We start from the raw sequence: 12,566 nt of genomic DNA on the forward strand, positions 1-12,566 counted from the left end.
TGATCGAGATACAAAGACTCATATTCAAGTTTAGTAGACAAAGGAAGTCACTTTTGTATTTGATATTTTGTTTTTTACAATTACGTAACCCAAGAAACTGTTTAATGTACTCTTCTTCTATTATCTAATGTACTTTCTATTTTTTATTCACTTTAATAATGCTCTCTATAGTTTGAATCATCTTTTTTTGTTGTTATTTCTCATAGTTGTTACAACGTTTATATTCAGTAAAATAACAATTTCATGACAACATTCATGTTGTTATGAAGATAATAATCAAATGCAAATAAGATAAAATGATATCATCACTCCGTTTTAGTGGGGAAAGAAGCCATCTTATTGATTGAGACCCTCGGGTTTTCCAGAGTTCCTCTTCACCCTGATGTAAATTTTCTCTCCCCATCTTGGTCCCCAATAATTTTTCACAATGATATAATCTGAACCCTTGCTTGATCCATACCCAACTGCAGCAACACCATGGTCCAAATCGACCCCACACCGCCCATCAAAGACATCCTTCATATACCGAAATACAATAATTCAAACATCGAGAAGACTATTCATTTTCTTGATCAAGGGTTTAATAATGTACTTACACCGCTATAGAACTGAAACTCTCTAGCAGAGGCATCAATAGCCACTCTGAGAGGTTGATGAGCCAATGCCTTCAAGAGACATTTCTCATCATTTATATGTACATCTTGGTGCCCACTGATAGTTACCATTTCAGATTCATCCTGTTTAAAAGCAAAGAGAATTATTATGACCAATTTATTCCTTTTTCGCAGTTACACAAAAACCTTTGCGTCTAGCAAGTTCCTTCTTCCATGGAATAAGGATAATCCTCTTCCTTGCGAAGACCTCTGTTCTCGACAGCCTACTCAAAAGCATAATCCATGAGACAGCCGTTTCAGCCATTGCTGTAAGTCGTGTCACAGACTCACAGTCTATGAGTTATTGCTCAGACAATTTTGTCAAGTTTCCTGTCACAATCTTGTTTATAGCTTCCACTGCAGCAACTGTCGAAAACGCCGAATAACTTCATGCATAACAATTAAAAAAAATCTAAAAAAAAAAATTAAAAGTACATGCAAGATTTTAGCTTACTGCAAGAGCCTTGGTTCTTGACATAGCACACGGCTCCTTTCATTCTCTAATCAACAGATTTAGGCAAAGCCTCGACATCAACGTCCTTATAAGCGTACTCTTCATACGATCTTTCATCATCGCCTCTTCGTGTATCAGTATTGAGCCTCAAATACGTGTTCTTGAATTCTTCGTGGCTCAAATCTGCAAACTTGAACATCAAATTGCATTACATTGCCATTTACAGATCTTACTATGAAAGAAGATCTAAGAGATAACATTTTACCTATTAAGAACTCCAACAAACCAAAGATATATTACCTTCGTCAGTCTTATCTGCGATAGCAGGATCCACACGGTATCTGGAAGACGTAGACGGATCCATATAAGTTGTAAGTTCAACTGGGAGAAGGTAGAACTTTGGTGATGCTTGATAATATGAACGGAATGAAAATAATGTCAACCTAAGAACACCGACTGCGTTTGTATCATCACAACCGATACATGTAAATGATGAGACCTGCATGAGAGTTGTATGAAAAAGGCGGAAAATTAAAGTTTCAGAACTCTTATGAAATCAGAAAATATAAACTCTCATGAAACTGGAAGGTCCTCATGTTTTTGTTCCCTGGAAAATTTCTTTGTTTGAGGAAGAGCATATCAACACCATAAGCTTGTTGGCTTTCTTAACGTTGCGAGCCTCCCAGAATCTCATGAGACGCACTACAACGGTGGAGCTACAACAGCCGGCCTTCAAATCACCGAGTAGCAGACTGGAGCCATTCTAATCGCTGAGAGATTTTAAACAAAATTGATTAAATGGAATGAACTAATGAATTTTTAGGAAGAAAACTTACATATTTGTAGTAATGGATCCACAGAGATGAATGAGAGAAAATTCATTCATTGAATGAGAGATCGTGTCATGAGTGGAAAATAAGTGTTAATGATGATTCATGAATCGAGTGGACAGGTGCCTGAATTCATTTCCCCGTTAGAAGCACTCCAATCGACAAAACATGGACGACGAATTTGAAAAGCTTGCAATTGAAGTAAAGCGATACCTAACACTGAGATCTTCATTGATGGAAGGGAAAACGGTTGCTGCTAGTCGGTGGCGACTGTCTGAATTTCTTTGTAGCAAGCGTTTTGGAGAAGACACCACCAGAGTGGGCCAGAGCTAATCTACAAAATAATCCCAATTTACAAAACCACGAGCTAATCTACAAAATAAGCCCAATTTAAAAAACCACATTAGCCTAAAACGATGTATAAATAAGTTAGAAAATAAATAGCTCTGGCCCTGTAACAAAACCGTAAATAAAACGCAGCAGACCACTGTTTCCATTAATGAAGCGCAGCGTTTTAAAAATTGGGACACGTGGCGTGCTCTCATTGCCTTATTTGATGACGTGTCATCATGAAAAGAAAGTGAATCTCTACTTTATATAATAAGATTATACTAGGATAAGACCTGCGCCTTGCGGATGGTAAGTTTATTTGTATATATTATCGATAGTTTTTTTTATATATTTGATCATTTTATTTATATATATAAAATATTTTTTGTTGTTATTATATAATTTCTTTCCGATGGATCAGAGCAATTTTTATTAAAAATAATGGAACAAAACTATAATTAATACATCATGGGTTGATCGGATTGGACATTAAACAAATTATGACATAAAAACCTTATTTTTTCCATCGAACACATTCTTGAAAAAGTGAACATTATTGTTTTCACAGTTGAATTATTTTGACTTTTATCTTCCATATGGTTTTGAAAGCTTTCAAATCAAACATCGAATTGATACATGTCATTTTAATGTTTTTAGTCGTATACTTAAGGAAAACTTAGATTTTTGTAATTTAAAGTCGTTTTAAAAAATTCAAAATATAACATATAAGAAAAAATCTAACATATAAGAAAAATATAACATATAAGGTGTCCTCATTTTTGTATTTTAAAGTCGTTTTAAAAAAAAAAATAACATATAAGGTTTCCTCATTTTTGTAATTTAAAGTCATTTTAAAAAATTTAAAATATAACATATAAGAAAAAATCTAATTTTTTTATTATATGGTTATTGTGATTGTTTATTTTTTTAATAATATAAAATTAAACAAAATGAAGAAATATGCAAAAATTGTTATCAAATCTTTATTATTCATAATCATTAATTGTCATATATATGTAAATCATATTAGGTAATTTTGTAGCTTTTATCTAGGGAAAGAATACACACTTCTTATATTTTAGGTTAATATAATGTTCTCTAGTGGACATTAAACAAATTATGACATAAAAACCTTATTTTTTCCCTCGAACACATTCTTGAAAAAGTGAACAGTGTTGTTTCCACAGTTAAATTATTTTGACTTTTATCTTCCATATGGTTTTGAAAGCTTTCAAATCAACCATCAAATTGATACAGGTCATTTTAATGTTTTTAGTCGTATACTTAAGAAAAACTTACATTTTTGTAATTTAAAGTCGTTTTAAAAAAAATTCAAAATATAACATATAAGAAAATTCTAACATATAAGAAAAATATAAAACATAAGGTGTCCTCATTTTTGTATTTTAAAGTCATTTAAAAAATATATATAACATATAAGGTTTTCTCATTTTTGTAAATTAAAGTCATTTTAAAAAATTCAAAATATAACATATAAGAAAAAATCTAATTTTTTTATTATATGGTTAATGTGATTGTTTAATTTTTTTAATAATATACATTTAAACAAAAATGAAGAAGGATGCAAAAATTGTTATCAAATCTTTATTATTCATAATCATTAATTGCTATATATATGTAAATCATATTAGGTAATTCCGTAGCTTTTATTTAAAGAAATAATACACACTTCCTATATTTTAGGTTAATATAATGTTCTCTAGTGTTATATAATTATGGAATAATGTGACACCATTAGATTAAACTATACTTTATATTAGATGCTCTAGAATTCTTTGAAATGAAATTTAGAAGGCATTTAGAGTGCCACCTAGGATTTGGGGTTTTTTTTAATTAATACAAAATTAAGGTTCTAATTTTTCAAATGCTTCTCAATTAATATATAGGAGATTCAGCTTTTAGCTATGGTTGTCTTCAATTTCTTTTTCCTATTTATGTGTGTTTCTCTAGTCCTTACTTATTGTTGTTTCATTTCAACCCTTTTGTTTTGTAACTTGGTAGTTTTTTTTATAATTGTGATATTATTTTGATAGGTTTTTCTTTTTAAAAGGGTTCATCTCTTCTTAATGATTTTCTTTATTGATTTTAGTATGTTTATACGATAGTATCAAAATAAAGTCAGAAACTCAAGCAAACCTCTTGGTCAAAAACATTTGATTTTTCTATATGGTAGTAGCAAAATAAATCAAAGGTGCACATCATCAGAAATCAAGCAAACATCTTGGTCTAAACCAATAAACGGTATTCACAGTTTCACACTATTTGCTTTCAGGGCCTGCGAGACAGAGGCACACATTTTTTAACCCTCTATGGCTTTATTATTCGTAGTGGGTTTATATATGCTTTCCATCACCAGAAGTTGCAGCCCAAAAAATGACAGAACCTAAGGACCAAGTTCATATCTTTATATCAACCAAGCCTTTCCCTTGATCTGGATGTTCCAAGAGAGAAGACGTGGATGCCACGGTTTGTACCATGGCTACATCATTCTTCGAGCTGTTGCTATCAAAATCAGGAAATACTCGGCAGCCCAAATTCATCTGTAAACGACACAGCAAAAATAAAAATGGATTCCAACGACCAGGGCCGGCCCTGGACTAAAGCTCATAAAGTTAGGGTTTTAGGCGCCAAAAAATATATACTTCTTAGGGCGTCTCTAACCTCACTTCATTTTTTCTTCCAAAATAGAGTAAAAGAGAAAATAGAATAAAGATTGCTCTAATCCAACTTCATATTTCACCCAACTTCATATTTACTCCATAACGACGTTTACTCCATAAATGGAATAATCTTTTTTTTTTTTGTTCATCACTATGAAGTAGGGTTTGAGCATTTTTTACTTCATATTCACTTTTATTCCATTTTGAAAAAAAAAATGGAGTTTTACATTGGAGATGCTCTTAGGGACACCAAATACTAATAATTCCCTTTGGTCCAATGGCTTTGGCATCTTCTATTTTTACCTCACATGTGTTGGTTCGAATCGTGGGCCTTCCTTCTTCTATTTTTTTTTAATTTCTTTTACTATTTCCGTTTCAGAATAAGTGTCACTATGACATTTTTCACACAGATTAAGAAAGTTGCTGGAATATATGTAAATTGTTATTAATTACATCTCTCTGACAAATAGTATTTGAGATAAATAAAATTATTTATAAAATCAATGCAATTTGCAGTTATTTTTCAGCTGAAAGTAAGTATAATTTGCATTGAAATTGTAAAGTGATACTTTTCGTGTAACAAAAAGAAATGCTAGAATGACACTTATAATGTTACATTTCGTATAACAAAAAAAATGTTAGAATGACACTTATTATGAAACAGAAAGAGTAGATAATAACGAAAGAATCTGATCCATCTGGTTTCCTTTATTGAAGTATAATTTGCATTGAAATTGTAAAGTGATACTTTTCGTGTAACAAAAAGAAATGCTAGAATGACACTTATAATGAAACATTTCGTATAACAAAAAAAATGTTAGAATGACACTTATTATGAAACAGAAAGAGTAGATAATAACGAAAGAATCTGATCCATCTGGTTTCCTTTATTGACTATCTTTGTTTAACATCTCTTTTCTTGACCGATGTCATTTACCACATACAATTCTTATTCCCTCTGCTTTCATTAGCATTACCACATATAATTCTTCTTTTATTCTTCGTGGGTTACAAACTCGTAAACATTTTTTTTTAACGTTTGGTTAATTATGCTATTACAACAATGGAAAATATTAAATAGACGATTCTACATCCGATAATTTTACCACCTTGTATGAATACACGTCTAATTGTGTCACTCCGAGCGGTCCTATGAGATCCATGTCCGATGGTACGCCATACATCATGCTGAAGATCTCTTGTAACCTCTTTTCTTCGTAATCTGCATAATTTGGATTTTCTGAGATTTGAACCTCAGATCTCTTGGTGTAGAAGCATTAATGAACCATTAATTAAACCGACGGACTAAGGGGGCTTCCACACTAGTAAACATTTTTAGAATAATTTTTTTCAGCATAATAAAAACAATTTAAGATTTTGTTTGCAAACAAAATAAAAGTAAAAAAAATATTGTTGAAAGGGGCATAATATTTTGGTGCGTTTTAGGCATTGTAGCACTCGACCGGCACCGCCAGTGACCCAAAATTTTTTTAAAACTTATTAGATATTATGCTTATCTATTAGAAAATATCTACAAAAGATATATTAATTAAAGTTTTGTATTTTCTTTATAGTCGGTTGTTTCACCAACTTGATCTCACTATAAATATCCTCTCATGTCTTTGTATCACATGATCAATTATCGAATGAAAAAGTCAACCCCTCTCTCTCTTTACGTTGCCTCATCACTCTCTCTTTTTAAGTTTTATCAAATCTCTCTCCCACTCACGATACACATATATAAATTTTATTTCCTAACTTATATTACACAACAAAACTGACATTGCTAGTAATTTTTTTTACTGACATTGCTAGGAATAAGACGAGAGTAAAGTGAATCCTTTACTAGTTTAGTGTAACTTTAAACGTTGTAGACAAGGCAAAGTAATCTCTCATATTTCCATGAACAAGAAAAAATACAGTTTTTTTATTAAAAACTCTCATAAAAGGAGATTTTCTCTACAAAGCAAAAAAAAGAAAAAAAGAAAAAAGTGAAGACTTTGCTTTTCGTAACAAAAGTGAGCTTGCTTGTCTGAATAGGTTTTGGCTTTGGCTTTGGAGATATTGTTATCGTTACACTTCATACCTAATCTCTCTCCAGTCACAGAATTCAAGGGGTGGTTACTGTTAATAAATTGCAGTTATTAACAATTAAACTGTTATGAGACCTCTACTATATAACTTGGTTTCCATTTCATATCTCATTTTATCTCAGTTTCTTCAAAATCAAATGTGTTTGACATATTCCTTTGGCCGAAGAAGTCTCACCGGTTAAACTAACGGGACTTGATTCTTTGAAAATTTTCCAGCGGTGGACAAACCATCCATCAATCTATTATATGTAAGGATATCAGACAACATGTCTTTATCCAACATCTCATTCACCAAAACTTTTCCTTCCTTCCTTCTCCCTTCTTTCGAGAACCCCGAAACCAAAACATGGTACGTCGTCTCATCGGCCTCAAACCCTTTGCTTGTCGCCAACACTCTCAACCTGTTTGCATCCATCGAACGACCAGAATCGCATAGATCCCGAAGAAGCAAATTAAACGTCACACTATCAGGAACCAAACCTACACTCATCATCATCTTCTCCATAAACTCTGATGCTTTCTCTGCTCTTCCTGATTTCCTCAACCCTTCGACGAGTGTAGTACAAGCAATCAACCACGGAGCTCCACCATTATTCTTCCACACCTCCTCCACCATCTCCACCGCTCTATCCACTTTCTTTTCTCTACAAAGCTTCTCAACTAAACCCCCATAATCAAACCCTTTAGGTAAAACCCTTTTCCCCGAAAGATCCATCACCAGCCCCGAAGCATCATCAACCAAACCTACTCTACACAACCCATCAACAAGAATCTCGCAAGTCGCTTCAGAGACTCCACAACCTAACTCAATCATCTCATAAGCCATTCTAACACCTTCCTCAACCTTCCCCTTTCCGAAAAACCCTCTTATAATAGTATTGAAGCTAACCACATTAGGCTCACAACCTCTCTCCCTCATCTCCTTAAACACACCCAAAGCCATATCAAACTCACCGCTCCTGCAATAACCGTTGATGAGGATGTTGAACGTACACGCATCAAGCTTCACTCTCTCCTTCCCCATCCTCTTGTAAAAACCCAACGCCTTCTCCATATCACAACCCTTCTTCACATACCCATTCAACACGGTGTTGTAAACGCCAACGCTAGGCTTCCCATCGATCAATCTCCTCATCGTCTCAAACGCTAACAACGCGTAATCCATTTTCCCAGCTCTGCAGAAGGCATCGATCGCGGAATTGAATAAAGTTTCGAGCTTTGGGCAGGAGAAGATCCCTGATGCACAAGGGCAGGGGCTTGAGGAGATGAAAAGGAGGAGACGGTGGAGATCGGAGAAGCGGTGGGTGGCGGCAAGGGATCGCGACATCCAGAGGAAGGAGTCGTGGTCGTGGCGGAAGGCGTCGAGGGTGGAGGCCCAGGTGAAGACGGCGAAGTCGTGGTGGGCGAAGAGAGGGTGGGGGCGGAGGCTGGAGCGGAGGAAGGCGATGAGGGATTGGGGGGTTAGGGTTTGGTGGTGGGGGAGGTTGGATTCGAGGAAGTTGAGGAAGTGGGAGTGACGTGGAGATGGAGAGAGGGTGAGAGTGGGAGGGATTGAGATGTTGTTGTTGGGAGGTTTGGGTGGAGGCTGGGGTAAGCGGTAGATCTCGGGTGGCGGCGGGGTTAGAGGGGCAGGGAGGTGGGTGGAGCTGGAGACTAGGTTGATGACGTTCTTCTTGTTCCACCGCATCACTCTGTTTTTTTTCTGTCGGAGAAACCTGAAGATCGCAACTTTTTTCGCCGGAGTCCAGTTTTAAGCAAACCATCTCTAATTATTGATAAAACCGGAATAAACCAGAGTGTAAACCGAATTTCTAAGTTTAGGTGTTGGTGGTATCCATCCAGTCCAGGTATTTGGTTCAGTTTAGGTTGGTTACTTTGGGTACAGGATATAATTTGATTTTGATTCATTTCAGTTTTTTTTTTTTATAATTTAAATAAATATCGAGTTATTCAGATAAAATATTAAAATTTATATAATTTATATAAAGTATTGAATAATTAAAATTATCTCAAGTATCCTAGATAAAAATAATAATTAAGATATCATCCAAATAATTATTTTTATATAATTTTAGTTAATTTTAGAGACAATTAGCTAAATATACCCAACTGAAGTCTATATTTGCTAACTACACACTGATTGATATTAATGGTATGGTATATGACATTTAAGCCATGAGTAGTCGATTTTACCCCATTTGTAATGATGAAAGCTTTTGCTGTCAATTCTGACGCGACAGAAAACAAAAATGTGCCAGCCGAATAAAGTAGTGTTAGAAGTCATAAATTTACGGCCGATTTCTGTCCATATTTACAAGTATAATATCACAATACTAAAAGCTCCATTTTCTCAAAATCTAGGCTGCCACGTCACCTAAAATAATCAGCCACTCACAACATTTGGTTTCGGGCTGGGCTTCGATTTTGTTTCAATGGGATTGATTCGTTTTTCGGTCTGGGCTAATAGGCTTCGTATGGTTTGTGTTACGGCTTACTCCTTAGTTAAACCTAGATCTATAGAGGCAAGTCGCGAGTCTCTCCTTCTCTTCCCCATTTCTCTTCGTCTTCTCCTCTGTGTTTTGATCATCCCATTCTTCACGATCGGTTTCTTTCAATCAATTCCGCCATCAATTTCTTCTTATGGTTTCTTTTCATCTTCCCCCTTTCCTCCTTCTTTATATATTGTTTCTTCCCCCGTGTACAAATAAAAACCCTAGAAACTCAATTGATGGCGATGAAACCACATGGGAAGTCGATTGTGTCCTCCGATAACGACGAAAAAGTCGTCTTCTTCAAAGATCTCTCGCTGAGTCCCCACGAAGCTCAGTTGTGGTTTCGGCTCATCCATTTCTGGGAGGCTTGGAATCCGCTAAAGAAGACGCTTATTGGCATGGAGATGCTACTCATCGACGAACAGGTTATAGTAATTAACCGTTTTTTATCATTTCGAAAGAAGTTTATGCTTATCGTTCTTCACTTACGTATATTGGTTTCTCTTATGTTGTTATTCGCAGGGAACTGTTATTCAAGGATTCATTTCCCCATGGCGTATTGAAAAATATCTGCCTGAGATGAAGCGAAGATCTGTTTACAAACTCAACAACTTCTACGGATCCAGAATCAAATCGGTGTTTCGGGTTGCTGATCATACCGTTACAGTGTCGTTCTCATGGAACTCGGAGTTGATGGTTCTTCTAGACTGTCCCACTCATTTTGATGCGGACAGTTTCCGGTTCCATTCATATGAAGAGTTTCAAGCTAACTGCAACCTCAAAGGAGACCTCTACGGTAAGCTCTATGATTCCCAACGTTATTTTTTAGTTGAGTTGCTTGATAATTAGAATGTTGCTTAGATACGTAGATCTGAAATTGGTTGAATCAATTTTTTGGGTTTGTTCAGTATTCTCTGAACTCGGTCCTCGGATTTTATTAGATTTTTTTATATCCGTAGAAGAAATATATGCTTAAAAAAATAAAATTATAAATACATGTTGTTTTCATATTAGTATATTTAGCTTTGTATATTGAGAGACATGTGAAGCTCTTGCGAGGGTACAGAGTTATTAGCCTACCTTTTATAAATAAAGATATCTGTCGAGTACGTAAAAAATTGGATTATTAGAATTACTTAGATTCTTTTAAACTTAAAGTTTATAAAATGTGTAAGACAAAAAAAAGTTGACAATATTTAAACATTTTTTGCTGTGATTCATTAAGTTGATGAATTTTAATTTAGATGTAACTATTGTGATGTTTATCTAGATGTTGTTGGCCACATGAAGTTGGTTAATGGTCAGAGTATCGTTGAGGCACCAGTTCTTGACGAAGTGGAGATAGCAAAAGCTAGGCGTGTTCTGATTCATGTCCAATCACATGAGTAGGTGTACATTATTTTTTGGAAACTACTTCTCTTTACTCCTATTAACTATTTAGTATCGTTTTTTTTTCCAGTGGACCGGTCATGAAGCTATACCTTTGGGATCAGGCTGCAAGAGACTTCTGCAAAAAGTTCAAGTCGTACGAGGGCACACCCACTGTGTTACTGGTCACGACCGTTAACACGAAGACTCTCGGAGATTCTGATTTTTATCTATACTATAGGTTTCTTACAGTTATATATCAACATTTTGTGTTCTTTAATGGGTTTTTTCATTTGACAACATGTACTCTGGCCTTGACCTCAATGTCCTCTTCACGTGTGTTTATGGACTACGATGTCCAACCTACCATAGATTACTTCAGTTGGTAAGCGTATATGTGTTTTGCTTTTACTCTTTTACTCAATGAAGTGCTCGCGTTACCTCGCTGAGTTGACTGACTAAATCAATTATTTTTACTCTGTCTCAGGTTGGGCTCTAATCCTGATATTGCTGAGCAGGTTAATGCAGAGGTAGTCACCAAACGTGAGACAATGACTGACTATAGGGGAAGTATTCTCCTACATCGAGCAGGAATCTGCAAAGGTAAACTCAATCTATATAACTTCAATCACTAAGAGAAATTTATATTCTTATGCAAATTCGCAGAACGCCTTCTTTGAGTGCACGGCTACGATCGATGATGTAGTGCATGGTTCTTCTTGGTACTATATTGCCTGCAGTGGGTGCCATTCTAAGGTTAGCAAAGGTCCAACTTCGTTGATCTGTACAAACAAGAAGTGTGGAAAGGTTAATGTATCTGGTGTTCCACAGTAAGAACTCTGACCTGAACGTCAATTAAGTTTTTATTGGTATTATGTTCTCATTCTTTCATAACAGGTACCTGTCAAAGATATCCGTTTATGACAACAGAGAGCAAGCTGTCTTTGTGCTACTTGGTGAAGCTGGTCATTAGCTGACTGGGAAGCCAACATCAGAGTTAGTCAGAAGCTATTTTGAGGTAACTTTATATAGGTATATAAGCTCTGAAACGTTTTGGGTAGATGTTGTTTTCTTTTCATCATGCTAAACTCTTAAACGTATAAGCCTGGCCCTGTTTTGATTGAATGTCAGGCTAATGGGAACGAAGGAGTTAACCTTGAGGCGCCTGTTCCGAAAGCTCTAATCAGCACCATTGGTCAGAAGCATAAGTTTTGTGTCAAAGTTACAGAGCATAACTTTTCTGGTAAGACTCGATCTCTTACCGTGACCAAAATCCTCCCACTAGACACTTCACCAGCCACAGTGTCTTCGAAAGATAACCAGGCTACTGCGACGTCTGAGGAGACATCCGAAAACCGTGTGGATTCAGCAGATGGGAGTAACAGAACCTGTGACAGTTCTGAGCTGGAGAGAGCTAAACGCCCTAAGTGTGGGAACTAGGGTTCTCGTGACACTTCTCAGAGATTGCAACTTCAATTCAGTTTACGTGTTTGTCTCCTTTACAATTGCCTGCATGGTTTTTTCATTATGTCTTTGAATTATGAGAGTTTTTTCCTTGACTATGGTTTCTCTCATTTTGAATTATGAGAGTTTTTTTTAAGAATCATTTGTTATCAAATATCAGAGTGTTTAAATAATTTGGGTTAACATGTTATTTTTTACTTA

The 12,566-nt window shown here is 35.3% G+C and overlaps 2 protein-coding genes and 1 long non-coding RNA gene across 6 annotated transcripts; 1 reads left to right on the forward strand and 2 right to left on the reverse strand.

Moving 5' to 3' along the window:
• Positions 1-168: 168 nt before the first annotated feature.
• LOC106391007 lies at positions 169-2,409 on the reverse strand. Of its 4 annotated transcripts, none has more exons than XR_001278399.3 (6): positions 2,151-2,409; positions 1,944-2,063; positions 1,408-1,877; positions 1,108-1,290; positions 597-1,019; positions 169-516 (listed from the first exon to the last, which is right to left on the reverse strand). It is a non-coding gene; the product is annotated as an uncharacterized LOC106391007 (long non-coding RNA). The 4 variants fall into 4 exon arrangements; XR_007322411.1 differs by having other exon boundaries at positions 597-1,039; XR_001278397.3 differs by having other exon boundaries at positions 1,108-1,297.
• Positions 2,410-7,099: 4,690 nt separating this feature from the next.
• LOC106390618 (pentatricopeptide repeat-containing protein At2g36240-like) lies at positions 7,100-8,812 on the reverse strand. The gene has a single exon (XM_013831122.3). It carries the CDS (start codon positions 8,726-8,728, stop codon positions 7,220-7,222), a length of 1,509 nt encoding a protein of 502 aa, XP_013686576.2. The 5' UTR covers positions 8,729-8,812; the 3' UTR covers positions 7,100-7,219.
• Positions 8,813-9,018: 206 nt separating this feature from the next.
• LOC106411783 lies at positions 9,019-12,566 on the forward strand. Its single transcript, XM_048754620.1, has 8 exons — positions 9,019-9,958; positions 10,056-10,329; positions 10,804-10,918; positions 10,993-11,286; positions 11,389-11,504; positions 11,568-11,731; positions 11,799-11,919; positions 12,033-12,566. The coding sequence occupies exons 1-6, from the start codon at positions 9,770-9,772 to the stop codon at positions 11,579-11,581; spliced, it is 1,002 nt and encodes a 333-aa protein (XP_048610577.1). The 5' UTR covers positions 9,019-9,769; the 3' UTR covers positions 11,582-11,731; positions 11,799-11,919; positions 12,033-12,566.

This window comes from Brassica napus, chromosome C4 (assembly GCF_020379485.1).
Source record: "Brassica napus cultivar Da-Ae chromosome C4, Da-Ae, whole genome shotgun sequence".
Lineage (NCBI taxonomy): Eukaryota > Viridiplantae > Streptophyta > Magnoliopsida > Brassicales > Brassicaceae > Brassica > Brassica napus.